The sequence below is a fragment of the Hetaerina americana genome, unplaced genomic scaffold (genome assembly GCF_022747635.1).
Source record: "Hetaerina americana unplaced genomic scaffold, ioHetAmer1.1.p SCAF_47, whole genome shotgun sequence".
In the NCBI taxonomy this organism is placed as follows: domain Eukaryota; kingdom Metazoa; phylum Arthropoda; class Insecta; order Odonata; family Calopterygidae; genus Hetaerina; species Hetaerina americana.
The window spans coordinates 456135-480207 of NW_027287063.1; the positions used below are offsets into that span (position 1 = coordinate 456135).

The 24073-nt window shown below is 49.1% G+C and overlaps 2 protein-coding genes across 2 annotated transcripts in view; one reads left to right on the forward strand and one right to left on the reverse strand.

Annotated features, from left to right (window-relative positions):
- Naa15-16 (N-alpha-acetyltransferase 15/16) overlaps positions 1–24073 on the forward strand; it is a 183980-nt gene that overhangs the window by 35441 nt on the left and 124466 nt on the right. The gene's annotated exons all lie outside the window — the stretch shown is intronic.
- Positions 665–22863, reverse strand: LOC139693355 (uncharacterized). The gene is made up of 2 exons (XM_071591482.1): positions 22515–22863; positions 665–5114 (listed from the first exon to the last, which is right to left on the reverse strand). The coding sequence occupies exon 2, from the start codon at positions 5112–5114 to the stop codon at positions 1881–1883; it is 3234 nt and encodes a 1077-aa protein (XP_071447583.1). The 5' UTR covers positions 22515–22863; the 3' UTR covers positions 665–1880.

Genomic DNA, 24073 nt, shown 5'->3' on the forward strand with positions numbered 1-24073 from the left:
CAACCCCTTGGATAACTGAGAAACTAAAGACTGGTCATCAGCAAACCTAACTCATTTTACGAATACCCCTCCGACTTTCATTTCTATTATCTCCAGTTCTTTCTTTGCCTCTTTTATCGTTTCCTCCGCATATACGTTGAACAACGAAGGTGATAATGGGCAACCCTGCCTTACACCTCTTCCTAACACTGCCCATTCGGTTCCCCACTAGCACCTGAGCAGTCTGAGACATATACTGGTTGCAGATTAGCAATTGCTGCATGCTGACAAAATTGAGGATGGAGTGAGACGCGATGCGGGTGATGGCTGTTTTTGCTAGAGTCGAAGAAGTACCAGCAATTGTATTTAAATGACGACCTCCGAGGACTGACAGCGTAGGCGTAAATATACTGATTGCCACGTAAAAATTTCGGTTTTTCTGAGCTTAAGCGCGAGTGTTGAAAATATTTTTAACCGAGAACTCAAGCCGTTTCACAATGGCAGTGGATCCGTGACTTTCCTGACAGCTGCGGGATCTAAGACAGAGGACGCTTCGGCCTCACCGGAATATCAACAGCCATTGGGAGTGAACGGTTAACATTATTCGTATTTAAATTCCTAAATTTATATTTTTCACCAATAATCGATTAAATTTCATATTACATTCGTCTTTACGTCTAATCAGTCTCCTCTGTCTCTTGTCGTTTGGCTGAGTACCTGGGATACTCGAATGAATACTGGATGTTGCCTCTAAAATGATTTATTGTTTATTTGTTGAGAAATTAATGAACATGTTTCTAATTTCGTCGTTTTGTTTAAACCAGTTTATTCTCAGCAGCCTCATTAGTCTTCCGTTTAGCTGACGATGTTGGCTTCTGAAATGTCTCGCACTTTTTGCGCAATAATTAAAATTATGAATTAGCCACTCGAAGATTATTCGCACTTTTGATCTATTTTTATTTCTTGAATATGGGAAGGCACCTTCACGGCCATAAGCAAGGAGTCACATTGAATGTAATTACACCGTCACTATGGATTCTTCAGTGTCCACTACGTCACCTCTCCGCCAAGTTATTTTTTCACCAGTCGGCGGTTTATATCCATTGTAGTAACCTTATCAAAGATTCGCACTTGAGTTGTTGGAAAATTCTCGGATCTGAGGAACATACTGGTTGATAATGTTTGACCACTACATTTCCGCCATTTCTTTGATAAGGATTAAGGTTCGCCCGCTAGAAAGTAAGGAGAAATCCTGAGTCATGTATATGTGCGCGTGTATGTGTGTGTGTGTGTGCTTGCGTGTATATGTAATGTTCGTGTAATATATGCTCACTGACTTCAAGATAATCACTAGGGAAGCACACGCAACATGACGCAAGTTAGCATGGAGTTAAACTTTTTATTTTTTTAGCTTATGTACTTATTTGCGTTGCATATGGTTACTTTTCAAATGAAAGACGGAAAAGTTTGCATGTCGTTGAGGACGTGGCGATTTTTGTACACGGTGTTAACGTAGCTTGTCTAACCGATAGAGGCTTCCGCAGAGCGTTGCCAGTTTAAGGCTCGGGATGTAACTAGGAAAATAATGCCCGGGTGAGCCATCACTGCCAGTATAACTCGGTTCCATCTTCATTACTTAAGTTCGAAACCAGATTGAAGGGGAAGTGAATGCCCTCGACTGCAGAAATAGGTCACGAGGAGGCAGGGAGGGCCAGGCCGCGTGTGTTGCAGTACTAAACATTTGCTCGTTGTCTGCTTTCCCCTGTTGTGTCTAGTTCACGTCGTCTTTCCCCCGAATTGCGCCAGGCGATGTGATGGCAGAATAACCAGGGATACCTTCTCTGTTTGATCGATTGTTCACAACTGGTAACGGTACCAAGTTCCCATCCATTCCCTCGCGTTCACCCGGACGAGTACCCCGTCCAGTAGCTTCCCAAAGACGGCCTCCTATCCTCTTGCTGGTAGTAAGCCCCCTGCTGCGCAGTCCTCGAGTCCGACGAGACTGGCTGTGGGGTGAGGAAGTAATAGTGGCTGGCCCCAGCAGATCCTTTGCCGTCCACCCCTGGTAACTGGTACGAGACGACGGCCCCCTCTTGGTGCTTGGATGGGTCGCGCGACAACCCTTCCCGTGGCACGGTAAACTCGCTGTCTGGGTTTATGGGCGGCAGGGGCTCCCTGAAATTAACCCTGATGTCATCCTCCAGGGAAACGATGGGGGTGGAGGACTCTATAGCCCCGGAGTAGGCGATAGCGCCCTGACCGCTCCTGTCGTCGAAGGGAAGTGGGGTGGTGGGCCGCGGGGCCTGCCCGCCTTCGTTCAGCTTCTGCCCGAAGACGTTGAAGTAGTTTTTGGTCGCGTCGTCGAAGAGGCTGACGTCTTTCGTCGTGAAGTAGGCGGGCAGAGGACTAACGGTGGTGCTGCTGACCATCGGGAAGGACTGAGCGAAGGGGGCGGGCGTAGGCGACGGGTATCTCGGCTGCGCCGTCGCCTCGTAGCTGAACGTCTGCTGCGGTCGCTTGTAGTGAACCCCTCGATGCGAATGTGCCGGTTGCGGCCGGCGGTCAAACTCGGGCGTCGCCGTACTGTGGACGCTCGAAACCCCGTACGGTCTCACGACGTACGGAGAGTTATTCCGCTGTGGTTTGACGGCGGGTGCCTGCGTGGTCAACACGTAATGCCCCGCCCCGTCTTCGTGGAACGTCTCTCTCTGCGGGATGAGCCCCAAGTCCCCGTGGACCTGCACGTGGAGGGGCTTAGAGGTGGAGTGCGCCAGGAGGCCATCGTACGCCCCGAAATCACCGACGTTGCTGAGGTGCGACCCCTGGTGGCCTTGGGCCTCGAAGTATTCCTGGTACTGCACGGCCGGGCGTGGGGTTACTCTCGGCGTTGGATGGACGAGGACGTACTCGGGTCCTCTGACGAGAACGGAGTCCTGCTGGGGGAATCTAATTTGAGAGCCTCCCAAATGGTAGGAATTGTATCCCCCAATGGCGGCCGGATGTGGCCTAGGGGTGTTGGTGTGGACAGAATCGAAGGCACTGGTTTGTTGATTGCGCGTGGCCTCCTGGGGACCCATTGGTTGCTCGAAGCTGTACACATATGGCTTGGATGTAACTATCGTGATGCCCTGGTGGTGTTCTTTGCCTGGATTGCCGTTTTGGGAGTAGGACGTGTCCGGCCTGGGGATGGCCGTGGAGATGGTCGCCTCCTCCCCCCGATGCCTATTCGCTGAGCCGGCGTACAAGACTGCAGGTTTGACTGTGATGACGGAGACTCCGTGCGGCTGCTGCTTTCCTTGGCCTCTTTGACGGGACGGGGGTTTCTGTGTAGTTATGATCACGGGCCCTCGGTTATTCAACTCCCGGAAAGGATAGCCTTGTGGTCTGTATGTGACTGAGGGAACGTCGTATATTCCCGACTGGTGGGCGTATTGTGTTCGTTGACCTTGGTTCTTCTGCGTTTGATGATTCGCCGAGGGTCGCACCGACGGGGATGAGATGGCTTGTGGCCTGCCGCGTGTTCCGTTACCCCTCGGTCCCGCCGAGCCAGAGATGGTGTAGTATGCGTAAGGATCGGGCTGATTATTTTGGGGAGACTGCTTTTCTGAGCCGCCATTCACGTTGTAGCCATTGGCGTAGTAGTCCTCGAAAAAGTACTTAGTGGCCGGTCGCGCGACGGTTTGGGGACCGGGCGAGGCGAATTCTCGGCCGGATTGCAGGTATCCGCCTCCGCCAGTGACCAACTTGCGCCCGGAATGGAAATCCTCGACACGGGGCGGGGTGGGAACATCCCTGGGGGTAACCGGAGGAGTTTCCGTGGAGACCTGATTGCCCTGGAAGTCTTCGTCGGCGGTGAAAATGTAGATGACGTGGTTCTTGGTGGCGGGAGGTGCGGGCTGCTTTTGAAATCCGGACGGCCTCTGCCTCTCGTACAGGTCCTCGACGTGGAGAGTGTCGGGAGAAGAGGAGGTGACCACGATTTGCTGTGATATCCCCGGGCCGTCATAGTAATAGAGCGGGGTGTCCGTCTGCCCCGGGTATCGAACACGCACGTTGTTCCTCCCCTTGTTTCGAACGTGGGCTGCGGTCTTCTCACCCCTGGCCCTCGCTTCCTTCTGTGCGGCGACGGCAGGTGCCGTCTTGGGACGTTGTGGCGTTCTGAACGTTGTTGGCACCTCCTCCACCGCGGGGAGGTACCTGGGCCCGGGCGTGGAGGTGGTGCGGGGCGGCCCTTCCGCCACGCCCTTCTCGTTGAGCGGCGAGAAAAAGTCCGGCGGCGGAGGCAGGACTATGCCGGGGACGAGCGGCCCCGGCGGTATCTGCGTGGTGTTGTCACCCTTGTAGTAGAAGTCGTATGGCGGCGGGTAGTAGAGAGAGGGGTCGTCCTCGTCGAAGGGATCGGTCAGGTTTGCTTGTTGTGGTGGGGGGAAGGGTGGTGGGGGCCCGGCGGGGAGGGAGCCGTTGGCGGGGACCCAGGGCCCCGGCGGTGGCCCGCTCCCCGGCGGGAAGTTTCCCGGGTGCCCGCCGATGAACTGCGGCCGCTCCCCGTCGCGCAACTGCACGGGGAAGGGCGGGGGCACGGAGGGGCGTGCGGGGATCTTCACCTGCCGCCTGGGGGCCTGGTAGTCATCGATGGCGGGCCACTGGGGCACCAGTCCGCCTCCGCCCTTGTCCCGGAATCCCCCACCGGCCAGCACCAGCACGTGATCCTCCGCCAGCCAGATGTCCTCCTGGTCCAGGCCGCCGAGGTTGTCGGCCGTGTCTGCCGGAACCTCCGAGTTGGCCGCGTAGCTTACGATCCCCGGCCGCTTGACGTCCTTGGGCAGCAGGTCCTGGATGAGGCCGTACTTGCCCTCGGCCACCTGTTGCGCCAGCGACTTCTTGTCGTCCTGCCCCATCTGAGCGTCGCCGCCGCCTCCGCCGCCCCCCGCGTCCGCCAGCAGCAGGCTGTCCCCGTCTTCGCCGGGGCGGGGCGTAGTGGTGGTGCGGGAGGGCGCAGTCGCATGCCGGGCGAGAGGCCGGGTGCGGAGGCCGAATGCGGCGGTGGACGTCTCCACGGACGAGGCGAGGCGGGCGCAGCAGAGCGCGACTATCACCAGGGGTGCCCACCCTCGCGGCCGGCGTCGTCTCTCCATCTGCCGGGAGGATAAATCACATAGCGTGGTTAACACAACGTTGGAGCGCATCGTTCTCATAGTCCCCTTTCCCTCGAGACGGTATCGGAAGTAGCCTTCGCAGAGGCTCGAATGTTTTACGCGGGATGGCTAAATGAGAAACGAAAGAAGAGAACGTACGGAGAAGGCAGGATGACCCAAGAGAATTATTACCTGCTGAAGAGGGTCTTCCTCCAACGACATGTTCGATGCAGTGAGAGGGAGAATGTTAAGGTAGATGTACTGATTGACTCCACGATCGACAACGCGCTCTGTGCGCTGTCCTCATTCCTCTGAATTTCAAAAGCAATTATGGAATTCACGCACAATTATATTCGGGTGTAATAAGTTTGTTTCTCTTTTCCTTCAAGATACGCAAGCCATGTGGCCGACGTCATTGATTCAAAGATCCACCATATGATATCCAATGGCGAACAGTTGTTCCCCTCCATTGAACGCACGCAGCTGACGACGTTGTTACGGGGCGAGAGTGTGCGTGCAATCGTTTCGTCGACACAAGTGTCTGAACAACTCGGCTTTAACTTTCACAGCATTTCTAATGGTGCTAACTTTATCAGGTCCCAGGAATTGATTGAGCCCTCAATGCGGGAATATGCATAAATGATATGACGTCATTGTTTGTATGAATTCAGAGTTGAGATTCCTGAATGGATTATTGCATTATTTTTTGTCAGTTAATTTTGTGTAGCAAATCGTTTGTCTTTCAAATTTACATTTATGGGGAATTGAGACAAAATTCCGTGCGTTTGGCTACGTAAATCCAAATATGTGAATGTGTTACGTGTTCGCTGGCGACCGCAGTTAACAGCGCCATTCATAGAATCCCTTGAGGATGGACGTTTCAGTTGAGCAACGACGTTCGTGTCATTTTCACAGTCCTTACCGTGCTCATTTGATTGGTGTAAGTCTAAGCGAGTCGCATTTCGTTGTGTTTTTTTACTAATAGTGTGTTTGAGGTTGTTTTTTTAGCCATGCAAATTAGTCGTTTATGGAAAATTTGTCTCGACGACTTTGGTGCCCTCCCCTTTCGGCCTTGTCGGCTGCCATCGATCGCTTCCGTGTTTTATAGCGAATGTGTAATGGTAGGAATCCACTCTTCTCGGTTTTTAAACCCGAAGGTCAACATGCAAGACTCACGGGACTTAAACACGAGTCGTACTAGTTTCATGTTGACACGGAAAGGGATAATGATAGCCAAAAGATGATGATTCTGTCTTCACAGTAGGGTTTTGTTAGGGGTGATCACATCTGTGAAGTTAAGGAAGGCATTGGAGTGTGGAACATACGGATGGAAAAGGAATCACTGTTTAGTTAATTGGAAGAAAGTTCACTTGATTTCATTGGGAAAAATTGCTCGAGCAGCATGGTCCTATCCGAAACCATTACTAAATTATACCGAAATGAAAGGAGATGACTATACCACCCCTTGCTCGGCTGGAAAATTCTTTCGGTAATGTGCGGCTTGAAAATTATTTCGGTAATGTGCGAAGGAACCAACGTTGGGCCCGAAAACGATAAATACGAACAGACTGGAGTGGATTGATAGTGCTTCCACTTGGTAATTGCAAGACCGTGGAAAAGAAACATTTCACTGCTTACAATTTAGAGCGGAAGATGCTAAGTATGTTACATCCAGGCCAATATATTTTTACGAGTCTCATGTGCGCTTAACTCACTAGAACAGCGAGATACGTTAGAATGGCATGATGACCATGAGGTCCTTAAGGGTATGCGAGGGTTGTGTCAATGTATAAACTTCGCCAGATGGCGTGATATGCCGTCTGTAGGCGTTGATTTTAGGGCGTTTTCACACTTCTGTACCGTGAATATTTTATATAGTGCCGTCACGGCGGCCCAGTTTCTGAAATCCTTGCCGGAACTCGTTTCAGTGACAAACTGCCGAGCCATTTATGTACAAGGTCTTTATGACGAACTTGGCTGACGGCTTAATATCTTACCTCTCTACTTTTTCCCTTTTTACGTCTTTATCCTCAAAATAGCAAGCATTCTGCTTCTACATAATTGCCGGAGATGTGTGTGATTGGGATGAAGGTACCACCGCATTCATAATTAACGTTAATGTTATATGATAATGCTGAGGTCGTAGTCTAAATGTACAAGTAGTGTAATTCAAGGGACGGGAGTAGATATGTAGAGGTTTACCGAAGGAAGAGAAATCAACAAGAGTATCCATTCAAGTAATGCGATTTTTCTTCTCATTTTCTGTTGTCCGCATATGTACATGTTTCGCATGCGTACATGTTTCCTCCCAAGGGAACCAGAGCGAATCTCACACCTATGTGTTGAAGCGGTTGTTTTATACTACCATTCGAGTGGATGGTAGACGCCCCATTTCATTGGCTTGGTGGGTGGGTGTCGGAGGTTGGCCGTGGCGAATCGGGACCTCGAGTCTCCTCGGGTGTGCGACGCGGAAGGTGACCGACCGGTCGGCCCTTGCGGCGATCGTGCATTCGGTCGAGCGCGGAAGAAATGGCCCCCCCCCCGGCGGTCAAATGGGTCTGCGGCCCCGTGTCACTATCGACTCCGCGCCTTCGATTTATGTGTCGATCCTTGTCGGTCGTGCGCGGGTTTTTAAAATGCCGTTTTCGTGGTTTGGGAAAAAATAATCCGCAATTGCTCGGGAGCGGCGGTCCGCGCGCTCGCTTGCTTCCTCGTGCGCCGAAGCCACCTTCACTTTCTTTCGGCCCCGCCGTCGCTCGCGACTTGAAAACCCTTTTGGGAGCGACACCTCCTTCCCACCTGACCTGCTTGGAATTCCCGAGTGCGCAATGGAATCGAGTCCTATCTCTCCTGGCGGATGTGTGCATTGGCATCAGGAAGACGGCGACATCCGTCGAAATATGTGATGCTCATTCATTAACATCTGACTGATGCCCTTCACGAACTTTCGAGTGTAATTCCATGCTAAGATACTCCGTCGACATTACCTTTGGCGCTCCGGATCTACATGAAAAGCGAATTTGTCCCCACGGTTGAAACGTTGCTGCAAACTGCTCTACGTACCCCTTCAGCTGGAGAGGTTTAATCAGACCTCTGCATATGCGATGCCTTGCTGTTGGCAGTGGCTCGAATACGACGAGAAACATGCACAATACTCTATACTCGGACATCGAGTCGGTCAACATAACTGATCTTAATTACCTCGGAGACGGCGCCTTTTATTATTAGTCGAGGAAAACAGCGGCATTTAAATCCATCGATTGTGGATTCTATCGTTCTCTAATTTCATATTTACCAGCCAGTGTATGGCAGATGGATGGAGAATCATACGACTAATTGATTAATTAAATTCAAATGTACGTCAAAATAATTGTGCTCTAATTCAACTAATATTTACAAATCATTTGATTTTTAACCCCCCACTGACATAAAATCTGTATTTCATTAGTCTTTGTGATCCGCGTATTTTGTTGGTGTTGGTTCAGTCATGGCCCTAGAGTGAGTGTTCGTTTGTCGGCCATTAATTTCTTCTTGGAAATAGCAGAAAGTAGTTTCCAGTTAGTCCCTTAGTTTTCCCGGCGATATGAGGATGTGCCCGTAGTCGGAGAGGAATTCCGAACCCGCCGCAGGGCGCACTCGGGTTATGTGGATTAATTAATCGAATTTTGAATTTCCAGAAACGGAAAAATAAACCTGAAACCAGGATGGGTGGGTTCGGATAATATCCAGCTTGGAAAGTCGCAGCTATTTTAGTTTCAATGTGCACTGCTAAATTGAAATTGGCTCGTGATTACTGGCGCAGGACCTCGTTAGCCATCACCTTTCTTCTCTAAAATTACATTACAGAATCATAAGATTGTAGATTTCTAAAGATCTCTTCGACGAATACGGACAGTTGCAATGTGTAAAAAAAGCAATAAACACAGTAATCAACCCGAAGGTCGGTTTTGGTAGGTGATGGTAGAGTTCACCCAGTACTAAGCCCTATACGGCGTGAAATTCACACATCAGGGAAGGGGGGGGGGAGTTCATTTTCCTGTGCCGGTTATGGTTTCCCAGGAAGATCTGGTACCCGATGAATATTTAGAATTTAACCCCGACTGCCTCCGGGCGCTGGTTACGTGAGAGATGGGGTAGTATATGCGTGTGCATTTGCATTCAAACAGTATTTGAAAATGTAAATAAAATGGTTGGCTAACTTCATCGAGTGTCTTTTCATATGTTGCGCATGAATAGTCTGCGTTACGCCAGGGACCTTGCCGAGCGGTCTCCGCCCCCACCCAAGATTGACGGGCTCGAACGCAACTCCTCGGGGCACGAATCCGGTGACACTTACATCAATCCAATGAATCCATTCTGCCATATGTAATTTTATTCCATGCTTTGAAAAGGGTACCCACTATATGTCAGAGTATGAAGGGTATTAACTAAAATATTTCATTGTTCGATATATTTTCGTATTCGATCGGTATTTCTTCATTCAGTATGTGTCCGAGTGTTACCAATGTAAAATTTTCAATTTGTGGCTTAATTGTCAATCCTTCAAAACGCAAATGTAGTTATAGGAAAGTAGTTTGGTATCTTAAGAATGAATTGATTTCAATGTGATTCATCTCTGAAGAGCGGTTGATAGCAAGGGTCGGCCAGTCAGAGGAATCGGTAGAAAGGCTGGTTTGGGGGGGGGGCGGCTTAGTCAATTTCTGGAAAGTGCGGTGGCAAAGTGGGGAACAGGGCTTAGTGTTATGAAAATGGCGGGGATAAGGAATGGGGATGGATTCCTTCGCGCTGAGAGCAATGTTCGATGCGAGACCATTTCCCGCTGACTCGCGCCCCCGGCGACCGCGGATCAGCCGGGTGCGGGTCCACTACGGACTCGCTCTAGTGATCTATTTGGGATGATTCGCACAAAAACACCCAGTGTCACATTCGAAGCACCCTGGGAGAAATCAAGGAAAATCGTGATAATGGGAATCCATATAACGAGCGCGGCCACTCTGGTGTGGTGGTGTTCAACCACTTCGGTACCTTATGTTAATGAACTGTGTCGCAGAGACCCACTCGTGACTACTGGCCCTCCTCGCACGCATTAATCTCGACATTTTTTAACTTCAGTTCGTGAGAAAATAATAGAATTGTGTTTTCATTAACTAAATTTCATTTCGTAGAACTCACCTTAAATGCTTTTTTACGAAAAATTATGCATCGATCATTTAATATTGTGAAAAATATTTGAGTATACTAGGATAAATAATAAATTATTATACTGTGGGAGTTACGTGGTTCGAGGAGTTGTGGTGTCATGTTAGCTAGGGTTTAGTGCGTGGCCCCATTAATTACTACTCCAAGTCGTTAAAACTACCGCTATCAAATATCACAAGAAAGAGTATGGATATGTGAAATACACAGTAGGGAAAAATTTAAGAGCCAGCTAAGAAAGCAACGATAGCCGAAGCAAATATGTTAATTTTGAAGTAGACGTTTCAAAATTCGAGTAATTGATACAACTCTTTATGGCTGCCCAGCGAGAAACCGATGCTCTCAAGAAGCGAGCCGGCTATTCGTCTTATTTAACGTCCGGAGACCTTACTGCCTTAATATAAATTAAGTCCCTTCATCCCAGTCGGCCTTGTGACCACTTGACCTGGCGTAGATATGAGCTCCTTTCCAACATTCACACGAAGGGGATCGATTTTCCGTGGCAATATCCGCCACTATCCCATCAACTTCTCTTTTCGCTCTCACTTATTTGAAATCAGTGCAAGTGACAATGGTTCGACGGAGCGCCTCGCCGTGACTGCCTGGCCAATGGAAAGCGAAGCGCACCAATCGATAGGTATCAAGTGCGCCAATCCTCCTATTCGTTGTGTTGTTGGCCGCGGGGTTGCAGTGCGGCCCACCTGTCGGTCATGATGGTGAGTGGTGGCGACGCGTGTTTGTGTATGTGTGCGCGCGCAGGTGTGCCCTTCCGGCGGTGCGACGAGAACGGGGGTGAGGGATGCTAACCTGGCGTGCACCACGCTGTTCTCCGAAGGGCGCAACCTCCTCCCCCCCCCCCGGCCCACGAAGCATTGCCTTGCACCATTCGGGTCTGCCGTCCCCGTCGGGCGAAGTTTCTTTCGCCCGTCGACGTGGTACCACCCATACGCTGCACCACTTCACGCTTTCACCCGTGGTGTGTGTAGCGGGGATTTAGTCGTTTCGTTTTTAAGGCGCTCCGGCGGATGAGGTCATTCCGCGCCGAGGACTTCTCGTCTCAGAAGAACCCACGCCATAGAAACATCGAACCGTTGCCCGGTTTCGCCCCCGAGACCCTTGGGTACCCTTTCTCATCCGCGCCACCGTCTCTGTGTAATTTTACACTTCATTCTCTTCGGTAAGCGGGTGTGCACTGGGGCCACTGGAATCTCTTAAGATTGACATAAAATGGAAGTTTATTTTTATTAGCAGGCGTTCAACCATTAAGATATTTTGCTTTCGCAGATTGAGAGATGAGTTGGCTCTACAACACATCTTAAGGCCCGCGTGGTAAGAGACTGAAAAACTTGAGCGCGCCGAGCGAAGAGTGCTCATGGTTGAAAGAAACAACTCAAATGGCACTCACTAGGGCATAAAGAAAGATTCATGCAACTGTGTAGGGTTAACTTCACTGGCGTCGTGGACTCTTTTGAGCTCGACATATTAGAATAGTACGTCGGTGGCAAATGAAATTAGTGCTGCGGAAGAGCGGCGACAGAAAATAGACGAGAGTGAGAGCAAGGGCTTGTTGGGGAGTGGGTTTGAGGAGAGTTGCGAGGGGCGCCTGGATCCCGGGAGGCGAGCGCAGGTCGGGTGGACCAAGAGGACACAGTGGCGGGGAAGTGCGACGGAGGAAGACTTTGGACGAATCGAGGGGAGGAAAGGGTTTCGACCGCCTCCGGGCGCCTGATTGCTCATTTGGCAGAGCCATGACCAAGTGTCCGACTCCGCTCAACACCAGGTTGCTTCTTTTTGGCGGCGACATCTCCGAGATCGCAGTGCCAGCAATTTCAGTTTTTCCTTAACATTTTTTCCCGTACTGTGGTAAAAGCGCAGTGAAAAGTTACCATTCTCCACGAAAGTTAACCAGATCCGGCGAAGGTCAGAATTATGACTTGGAAGACGAAATGCGAGAGAAGCTCGGCACGGCGTTTACAACTCGCCGCAGCGTCGCTGCCCAATTACAACGTTGCGTCGCTGCCCAATGGCAATCCGCCGCATCAATTTCATTCAGCGTTGCGAATTATATAAACAGGTGAGAGGTGTTCACGAAAATCACAGCGGAATCAATCGAGGAGAGAGGACAGGAGCACGGATTAAGTGCATTTAAAGGGAATATGGATGGATGGGAGGGAGGGAGGGCTGCTTGAAACCGTTCCAGTGATGACGACGGTGGTCTCGCCCCGGGTCGGTGTGGGGGCCGCCATCCGGCCCCTTTGGAAAACGCATCGATGTTTTGGAGATCCTCCCCCCCCCGAAGCACCCTCTTGGGGGAGGGGGACACGGTCCGCCTCGGACCTTTAGCGTCCTCTCTTAATAATGCGATGCAGTGATCGTGGAGGCGATAACCTTTCGCGCGGCGCTTAACGGCCTCGCGCCGTTATTTCGCCAGGAAAGTCGCGGACGGGGGAAGGTGACTGGCCGGTGCGGCGTCTGCTCTGCCTCGTGCACCACGCGCAGACCCCGGGAAGCGCACTCGAATTTCTCGGCGTGGGTGCCTCGCTGACACCCCGGCCACGCGCCCTCGTCCGAGAAGATTGCAGGTGGTGGTGTTGGGGGGGAATGGTTGAGGGGAGGGTCGGGGTTGGCGGCTGGTCGGCCTTCGCGCCGTCGCCACTCTCGAAAACTCGGGCGAAAATATTCGCGGAGGCGGCGTTACGCCACTCTGGACTCCCTCCCTCCCCTCCCCCCTTTCCTGTTCCACCTCAGAGCGGACGTTCAGTAATCCATTTTTCATTTTTTGGTCGCTTTTTCTCCGATGTGGTAATTTTTTCCAAGAAGGCTGTGATTTTTTTCATTCTCCCCGCTGTAAATATCCCGCTCGCTCTATATTTGGAGAACGGATTTCAATTTCGCTCTGGTGTTCGGAAAAATCGTTTGAATATTTTGTTTGTGTCACAATTCCAATTGGCCGTGTCCCCGTGTAATGGTCTTCTCAATTATTTTTGTCGTTTTTTTTGGGCTGGTTTTGACCACTTGTGAGGAATGCCTTTCGGAAATTTTCCTCAAACACGCTCTCGTCTCATTTTAATTAATTAATCACCAGAACTCTCATACTCGTCCTTCGTATTCTATAACGGCGTGCCGTGCTCATGATATCGTTCGTTGAATATGTAATCCTCTTCTCATCTACTTCCTAAATCGGTGAATTCAACGATCCCATTTATGGTACCATCGAGTTTAAATGGAATTGGTCGTAGTCATTCCTCGAGAATTTACTATTCTTACGACACCGGGCGACATGTCTACTGTTACGGAGAAATCTCATCGGTTTGCCTTTTGCTCTGGCCTGCCAAGTATTATTGTTTATTTTTCTCTCCGAATGTTTTTCTCTACAATTTTATTCCTAGGCGAAGGCAGGCTGCACTGAGCAAGATCACGAGATGCGAGCGGCATTCGACTCGCGAATTCCTTCCGTTGGAATCATTTCCCTCCGTCCACGAGTAATGAATTTCGAACGAGAAAGCGCATATTGGGAGCGAGCGATACTCCATCTGGGGAAGTGGGGGGGGGGGGGGAGGGATTGCTCCCCTCTGCCTTGTCGTGGCGCGCGGCCGTGAGCGGGAGAAAGTCGGGTGGGTGATTGAGCGGGAGGGGGATGTGGGGGGAAGGGCAGGCTCCTTTGGAAATTGCTAGCCCGGCGCTACTTGGGGCGCGCGGGTGGGGCTCTCGACCGAGGTGGGGCGCACTGCGGTGGATGGACCTACGTATCTATCGTACGGGGGGAGGGGACGCGATGCCCCAAGCACGTCATTCCCCTCCCTCCCCTGCCTTTTCGATGGGGTTGATGCATAATGCGACCCTACCCCGCGACGCCTTCGGAAATTGAAGCACAGGTCACTCTCGACCTGACTTGGCGATTCAAGAGTATGCAAACGATTGTGGTCGACTGCGTCATCTGTGCGTAATACTTGGAATTTTAGTTTTCATCCCTAACTGAAGAGTGCCGTTTTGGCAGCATTCTCACGGGATCTGAGCGAAATAGTTGGTTTTTGAAAAGCGAAATTAGAAAACTTTCGTTAGTTTCATCAGCCAGCAGGGTATTTCATTTAATGTACGAAGATAATATTCTTCAACTGGGCACATCATTAAAAACTATTCGATCCGCACAAGCACTTAGAGATAGTCGTAATAATGAAGGCTCTTCCGTAAAAGCCTCTGATATTAATTCATTTAACCCGATGGACTGCTTGAGTGCTTTCAGGTTATATCTTGTGAAGTCGCATGTCGATCATTTTAAAAGGTTTATAGATTCTAGGAAAAATTTAATTCTTGTACCATACCAAAATTTTGTGAAATTTTATTATTGTCACTCAGTTGAAGGGAGAGGTTAGCTTCTGAAACAGCGGGAAAATGCCTTTTGTAGAACACAATAAATGTCTCTCATCTGTTGTAGGCATTTCCCACATTTTGGGATAGTACGCCTCTGGTATATTCGCGTGCACGCCAACAGGTCCAATGTCTTCTGTGGAGGTGAACACAGGATGTGCGAATATCCGATTGTGACCGCACTATTTGCTGTAGTTATTGAAAACACTTTTTAAATTAAGTTTTTTATGCAGTGTAATGCCCATCCTAAATGTATGTCTCACTAAAAGCCATATGTTTACGGAATCACATCTACTGTTTAAATGTGTCGGCGGGAGTACGGGTTAACGAGTCGTGACCGCCTGTTTCTTGAGTTTGGGATCGATATTGATTTGATTGTCATAAACTAATGAAGTTGCATTAAGTTCCCTACGTGTGACATACGACATTCAAAATACTTCGTTCTTCCAGCCAAACGTAGAATTCGAAGTATTTGGAGATCGAGATAGTGCGGGGGCTAACGTACTGGCTTCCCACCCAGAGAGCCTGGGTTCAAATCCCGGCGGTGTTGAATATTTTTCAGAGGTATCTCGATCCCTACTCGAGGTGCTTTGTGGAGGGCACTTTGAGTGAGTACGCCATCCATCGGATGGGGCGTTAAACTGCGGACCCCTTGGCGCCTATCGTAAAGAGTAGGCTAATGCCGACGCCGGGTTTCTCTCCACCCTTCATCATTTCCTGTCCATCCCCTCTGGCGCAAATGACCTCAGCTGTCGGTCGCCTCCCCTAATTACTACTACTACTCGAAGTACTTATTTCATAGAAGAGTAGCTTTCTCCGTGGCCTTTCCTACTCGAGTAGTATTGTATTTTATAACTTAAAGATTCCCCTCTCATATCCAATTTTCATATTCCTAGCTGGACAATTGCACGTTGTTCTCTTCTTTTTATTTAGCATAGCACAGACGATCCAGATCCATTAGGAGTTGAGCATAAAAAGTGCCTCGTCTTCCAGATTATATTATGTTTGCCTTTTAAGTTGAATAAACATGATGTGTATACACCAATGTCATTGAACTGTAGACTAAGGAATACGTTATATCAAGAATTAGGTAGCGAAATTATCTCTTATGCATTCAGAATTATTTCTAAGTATAATCTTTGAATTGTTAATAAATCCGGAAATCAGCTCGTGTTTTTTTTTTATTCTGTGTTATTGACTCTAGCTTCTATTCTGTTTTTGAACTTAGTTCATAAGAGGCACCCAAGCCAGCGTAAACGGTTAGGATTTGTTTTAAGGGCAAGGGTGAATTGAAGCATTTAATATTTAAATTGGCGTTTACAAACCCAATTGCGGATTTATAGGGTTCCAAGTTTTGCTATGACGGAAGGGAGAGTGTTAGGCCGGCGATAGAGGGGTAGGAATAGGATTAGGGGTGTAGGACGGAATGAAGGGAGGAAGGAAGAATACGGGGATGAAGAGGGACTTAGATTTGGAATAGGATTTTGGGTTGTCTTTTGTCGAGAGAGACAAGGGGTTTGTCACTGTACCTTTTGGTAGCTTATATGCATCGCAAACCTTCCCAAACGGGTAGATTAACGATAATAATATATTTCGGCGTAGGTGGGAAGTTTTTGAAATGTTGCTAAGGATGGAGAAAGTAAAATAGATGGAGAGGAAAACAAGGGAAAAGAGGCGCGGAGAGATGGTGCAGAGTAATTTGATTGGCGGTGGGGTGTTGAAGACGAAGTCGACCCCGGTGGCGGCGGGGTAACGTCCTCGTCTGCCATTCCAAGGGTCGCGGGTTCGATTCCCGCCTGGGTGAGTTTCCCTCCATCTAAGGCTTGGGTGTTTGTAAATGTGACCATTGTTATCGTTGTTAACAGTTCGATGTAAAGGCCAAAATGCGCTGTTTTCGGACTAATACTGAATTAAAAAAAAAAAAAGTGCGTGTTGAAGGGAGGATGTCGGGCGAGCGAGGAAGGGGCAGGAATAGGGTAGTCATGTGACCGGTCGTAAGCGTATCAACGTATTAGCATCCTAGTTCCCTAATATAAATTAGTTCGATCGGTTTCAATTTTCCACTAGGCATTAAGTCGCGCCCGTTTATCGTTCGTTGGAATAGAAGGCTGAAGCCATTCACCAAAGCCAAGGAATTTCATCGCCGGGATGACGTCAGCCGAGTAAGGTGCATTCTCTACCCGGAAAGTACGCGTATCGAAAGTGTTCCTCGGCCACGATAAGTTTCTTACTATCGCATTTCTTCGTTCCCGTGCCGTGAACCTTCTTCGTTCCAGACTCGTCGGATGAATTGAAATGATGACTCCTGGTCGCATTTGCTTTGAGAGGCAAAGGAACGCAATTAGAGGAGAAGGAGATAGAGAGAAAGAGGAGAGGGATCCTTTCACCAGCTACTACAGGTTATTTTGATTGAAGTGAGCGCACCACCGATTGCTGTTGACGGTGGTCTTTTCTTCTGTTGTATTTTTCTTGGCCGTCGCGGGGGCCACTGGCACTCTGCATAGACGAATAGCGGGACGGATTTATATTTCTAGTCAATTAATGTATTCAAACGCGAAAAAGTTCATTGGATACGAATGTCATTAAAACCAAACGTATCCGCTGCAATGAAATGAATATATATACTCATAAGGTAACGAACAATTAATTTGGGTCGCGTTGAACTATGGTTGTGGATGCATTTTGCTTGTTGACCGTTGATGAGCAAAATACTACTCTAGTTTCCTATTGGTTCATGGCTCTGAGAAACGGCGAGGCAATCGAGGGAGAGTGACGATAGATGAAGACGTAGACGATAAGAAATTGCGACCACGAAGACAATTAAGAACTGCGAAGTCTGCATCATCATCAGTGAACTCTATAATTTAGCTTCGAACTACAATACGTCCTACAAAATATCATCGGAGCAGCTACCCTGCTTCGTCCCCCATTCAGCCTCCCCTTCGCCCCACGCACCTCTCGAAAACACGCGCCCCGGGCAAACGTGGGCTCTCGACCTTTCGCTCAACCAAGTAAGTGCCCGCCGCCACACGTTCTCCCTCCTCGACTGCCCTCACTTTGTTCAACAATTTACATAGGTTGGCGGTTTCTGCTCTGCTTCTCCAAGTAACGGGCTCTCCTAGGAATGAATGCGCCGCAGTCTGACTGTAGCCCCCAATTGTTCTTCACCGAAGTATATTAGTTCCGCAAGAATTACTTCTGGAGACCTTAAAGATGATTCCCTTCGTTCATTTGGTGAGCGTATGCTTTTCCAGAGAGAAGAAAAAATTACTGAAAGAGGGTAAAATATGATGGAGCTCTCTTCCGTAAGACGAATTGAGAACTGGTTTCCCAATAAACAATTTTTCTCGTAATTCAACTAATGCCCTGCTACAGCGAGTCCACTCCCTCGGGAATGATTCGGCCCAGTACAAATAAATTGGGAATATCATCAAAGTTTTTGGAAAGTTGGAAAAACGTATGTCCCGTGGATCGGAAATTTCCGATGAAAGCATTGCCCCTTGCGGTGTTTGGCGCGGTCCCACCTTTGGCGAAAGCAGTGGCTTGCGGAGTGATGGATTGATTCACTGCCTGTCATCTGTGCCGATTCAAGACGCGAGGGTGGAAAATCAGGGAGCGGGGACATGCTTGTCGGGAATCCACAAAAAGCGCGTTGGTAGGTAGGCCCGAGTGAAGTTGGAATTCTTATGTGATAAATAAAGCTCGTGACCTTCCTAGAGTAGTATCGTGTTTTTTGAGATCAGACTACCTAATGTGTACTCGAGCTAATAATAATATTAGTCTGTCTGTCATGATACTGAGAGAAGGGGGGGGTGGGTTGGGCCTCGACGTGGTTTCGATGCCTGCCACCACGGAATGTCAAATTGGGGAAGAGGCGGGCGGGGGCTGACCTCGGCGGCGGGCGGGGGCCAGCCTCGCCACTTGGTCGAGCGCGAAGGACGGAGAGCAAAGGGGCTGCTGAATATGTTTCCACATGCCTACGGAATAACTCGCTGAAATTTGTTTTCCTTCGTGGCATAAATTCCGAATTGGTAGCGAACTTGTTGCGTTTAGTGACGCCAAAAGACATTATTTTCAAGCAGTTCTCAAGGCGCCGTGAAGCATTTCAAATAAGAAAAAAAGGAATTGAGTGCCATCGCGCAATTAACCGTAAGCATTTCCTTTTTTCCACAAATTCTATCGTCGAAGGCCGAACAATGGCCATCAGCGAAAGGATAGTAAAGTATTATATTGAAACATTTTGCATAGATTGTTGGCGCTATTGTTTTGTTTTTTGTTCGAGAGATGTGGGCGAGGCAGAGGAAGGAAAGAATTAGACGGAATGGAGGGAGGTAGAAATTATGTCGAGCTAAGAAATGGTTAATTGCAGAAAGACGCTACGAGTGCTTAGTGGCGTGGCAAGCGGGGCTTAAAAAGTTCGGCCGCGCGGAATCGCTCGCCGCGTAACATTGTACCTTGTCCGGAAAACTATCACTGATACTGCCAATTCAAACGATGGGTCTGATTCTCAACCAGGGATGTCGCCTGTGTCTCTCATCTTCTCAAAGACTTTCCTTTGGTTTCGTCGCATTGTTTTTGATTCACACACGGTTTGATTTTGTCATGCTTCATGCCGTAAGATCTACTCGGGAAATACTTGCTTTTGTAAGGAGTGATGCGATGCTGTTGGTTTTGTGATAGTTCCGGATGCTTGTCTGCTCTCCTTGCAATAGTCGGGTGTGCCTAGCGAAGAAAGAGCATGCCAAATATTTCCAACGATCGTAACTGCTTCCCGTCGGCCGATTCAATACTGTCTTTTCTTCGCTTTTCTGTGTTTCGTGATACAAGTGTCTAGATTAATTGTTCCCGCAATGGTGATGCATCTTACGATGCTGAAATGCTACATGATTGTTTTGAGAGATGTGAAGACTCGAAGTGTTTCTTTTTGCAATTGGTTCCGTTAAAACTTACTCAGAAAACAAGTAATTGTTAACATACACGACGCAATTCATCTCGTAATCGATGTTCCAACTTCGAAGGCATTTCATATCGGGATTCTCCCGGGCGAAAAGAGAAGTTTCATCATCCAGATGGGGTCAATACTTGGGTTGAAGTGAGGTTGTTGCGCGTTGGACGATGGAGCCGCCCATGGATAATTACTATACTTCACACATACAGAAATAAAGCTTGCTTTCTACCTTGCTACTAGTTTTAATGATTTATGAAATAAATTTTTATTTTCTATTGTCGTTACGTCTATTATCATTTGTTATTATACACATTTGTCGATGTTCCCGAAATAAAGCAGCAACTCTAGCAGTACCCTGCCATTGTAAATCGTAATGCGTTTTCGAATATCATGGAAATTAAGTTATTGTAGGTTGAATAATGTTGGTAGTGTACCTGTACTTCTGAGAGGTAGGGCTGGATGACCCGTAAACGGAAATCTATTTGAATTGCGTCCTTGATAGAACTAGGATTTTCTGTGTTTGGTTGGGAGTGAATACCGTTTTTTCGTAAATTTCAACTGCTCATTCTACGTCCCCTGCTTTCCATACCGTGTCGAATGCATATTATCTTTTCCTTTCTTTTCATCGCCTCCCGAAATTCACCCCTCCACGGTGGCCTTCGGATCTCAATTAATGCTTAATGCCCATCCCATCCACTCTCTGACGGATCTCTATCAACAACTTCCCTCTTGTTCCTGACAGTGACTAACAACTCTACGTTTTTCCTCCCGATGCCATCGTACTTTCGCCTCAGTTTGCATACACTATCTCTAAAGCCTATCACATATTCGCCTGTACACCAAGAGAATTCGAAATTATGAAACTGTACCCTTCACATGGATAATCTTTATCATCATTATTTGCTTTCGTATTTCTTCTCGAGTCCCCGTTACTAATCCAATTCTTCTCTTCATTGTTTCCAATGAATTCAATTCTTCTGTTCACTGGTTACCCAGTTGCTGTGCCCATTTCCGTCGAACATACTGCCTAGATAAAAGAAGTTTCCACCTTCTCTAATCAATGATATTCTGCTTCGACGCTCGTGCCTATTTCTTTGCTAGTTATATTAACGTCACCCATCTATTCGCTTATTCCCGTTGAAATGGACTACAGGAGTGAGCCATCAAACCATTTTTACGGTAACCGTTTAATCGGTTGACGGTCTGGATTACGAAAACTTGATCATCCAGCAGATTTAATCTCCTCCTCCCATGCCTTTCCCATAAGTACCCCTAGCCTTTCCCGTACCTCTCAACCCGATCCCCTCGATCCGTACGGTGCTCACGGCATTCCGTGGCTGCAGCGAGCGGTCGCTGCGAGTGAAGGGCTCCGAATCGAATATAGTGTTTAGAGGGTGGTATGCTTTGGCATACAGCGCGTGCCACGTTTTTTTGCACTCTGGGTGAACACGTGCATATGCATTCGCTCAAACTCAGGCCTAGTGGCCTAAAAATCTCATGCCCACTTCCTTGAACTTGTGCTTAATTATTGTCCGGCATGCGAGGGAAGCGAGGCGTGTGGAGTACTCGTATTCGGTAGATTTTCGTCGCCTGACATTTCCGAGTCCTCAGTATAAATATTTTGATGCGCTAACGTGAACCCAGAGCACGTAAACAAGCCCACATTTGGCGGTTTTAACCGGAACTTCGTCGTGATACTTCTCAAATATTTAACCTAGTATTGGTTTGACATGAATTTACAAAGTATTGGCTGTTAATGAATTTACAAAGGAGTGGATTGTCGTAGCATTAGATGCTCTTACTGAAGAGGTTAGGACGTAATTTGCGAACATTTTTTTCAGCATTATCATTTATGTTTTTCTTTTGTTATGTATCGACCGAAAAGCATCAGTTGTCATCGGCATGAAAATCGTCTCTTAGGTCGTGGGGCGGACACTTGAATCGCGAGGCGCCCGGGTCGCTGCTCTAGTTTCCCACGCACAGCAAACACGTGCTCTGGCTTAAGGGGGATGCCAGTCGCCGCGTACTACACACGTTCCACGACACGAGTGCATGTCTTCGCTCCGTGAGCGCGCATGCGCGGGATGCAGGCCGTGCCGTGCCGTCCGTCCGCGCGATTAGGGCTCCCCGCCGCATTCATTAGCGGTGGGCACCAGTCGAGGGGCAAACGGTTCGCAGCAGCAATCGAATCGTCGAGCGGACGGATGTGAATGCTTCATTTCGGGGGAGGCGTCGTCACCCGTTTTAGAAATTGTCTCCTTTCCATCCGTCCTTCCCTCCCGACCGTCCCCAAATTTTGCATTCTCCCAGGGAGGGCAATACTTGTCATTTATTTCCTTTATATTCACGGGCGGCAACGGTCTGCAAATGGACCTTGGCCAAATCATGACCTTCAATATTTTAGCCCTGCTATCCGCTTGAGGCACAATTCCAACCTTTTCGAGAAAATTGTCATGAGTCACCCGTTCACACATGCAAATGGCAACAGGTAAATTGATAACCCGGTAGACATTCGAATGTTACTAGGCATGGTTTTCCAGAACGACTGGAGTTCTGCGGTGAAATTTACTTCTACTTTAATTCATCAATTACTTTAATTTTTTTGTGAGATTAAATAATGAAGACTTCCGCATCGGCGATTCCAAAATATAGGTTTTTAAAGCCCCGTATACCTTCCCACTCCCACTGGACCCCATTAATAATAATAATAAAAACTGAAGATTATATTCCTGTATAGGTTTTGAATTGTCTTCGTGAGGAATCGTTCGCTCAACGAAGAATGTTTTCTGAGGTGACCTGCGTGTAAACACGCACCAGTGCGACGGGCACGTCCCGCATGGCGTAAGCGCCCCGTGCCGCCACTCGAGCCGCAGTTGTGGCTTACTCACATTGGCGCTCGGCTTCCTCTCTCTCTCTATGGCCTTCCGCCCCCTAAGGCATCGGAGGGGCGCTCAAACTATTTGGAGCGGAGGGCCGCAGCCGCCTCCCGTCACCGCCGCTCTCCTCTCGCCGCCGATTGGCTTATCCGCCGGCGGGCCTCACAACCGCACTCCGACTTTGTTATCACCGTTCACTTAGCACACCACCACTCGCGGCCTTCCTCCCTTGGTGCACGTATCCACTCGTCACCCGCGGTGGTGCGTGCACTGCAGCTGGTGGCCGCGTCCCCGGCACGGGTGGTGATGGTGCTGTCCGCAGGCGGGCGAGTCCTCCACCCATCGGCGGCGGACGCGCCTCCGTGTGTGTTTGCGTGTCTGCGGCGGCGTGGTGTTCCCCTCCCGTGTCGGCGGCCCACTGACTGACTGACTGACTGACAGGCTCGACTCCGGAGACTGGCGCTGTCTCTCTCCCTCGGTGCACAGTCTGCGCGCGCGCCAGTGAGTGAGTGAGTGAGTGTGTGTGTGTGTGTGTGTGTGTGTGTGTGTGTGTGTGTGTGTGTGTGTTGGGAAAGGCGGCGAAGGTCAGGAGGGGTAGACTGGAGCTCGACCGCCGCCCGACTTTCGGTTTCCTTCTTCCCCTCCGGGATTTTCCTTTTCCGCCGGGCGAGAAGGGAGGCTTTGGGAAAGGCGCCCCCACCCCCTTCCTTCCCCCCTTCCCTCCCTCCCTCCTCCTCAGTCGGCACTTTGACGACGCCGAGGAGAGGCCGAGCCGTCGTCGTGATTCAGAGGCGTCGCCCGCCTTCCCCGGCCCCTTCCTCCGGTGAGTGCCGTGAGCGGCAAGGGGTCGTGTGCTTCCCGCGCCCCTCTCGTGATGGAGGGGTGGTCGTTGGTCCCCAGGGGTGTGCGGGTGCGGATGGCGATCAGTTGCAATGGAACGGAGCTTACGATTGCACACCTAGTAATGATTGTAATAATATCAATATCAATGGTCTTTTTTTGAGATTGAAAAACTACTGTTACATAAAATGCGAAAAGAAATCCAGTATATTTGGATTAAACGTGACGTGCGCAGGTATGAGTTGCTCAGAAAAAAAGTCAGGAAATAAAGATAGAGATATTATAGTATTAGTATGTAAACCATTAACAAGCAAACAAACATTAAGAAACCAGCATTTAAAAAATGCATAGTAAGGTCAGGCAGGTATCAAAAATCCAGGCACAATGACCTGATGATGGCTATCGCCCAATGAAACGTGGAAGATTGTGTGTAGGGAGGGCGGAATGTGCGGATGGCGTGCATGAGAGAAATGGTGATGGTCGTCGAAAGAGAGTGCGTGGAGAGGGAAGGAGGTAGGGAGAAGTTGGCCTCTTTCGAGGGCCACTGCCTCACCCCCACCCCCCCAATCCATTGCTATAGGCGGCGACGACGCTCCATCCCCAATCCTGAGTCTGCTGGCGATTGGACGTTTTATTTTCCTCCGGGGGTGCCACATATTATTACTATTCTGTTGTGACTTCTCTATTTAATGGTACTCTTTCGTATTTTACATTAAAAGCCACCTTGTTCA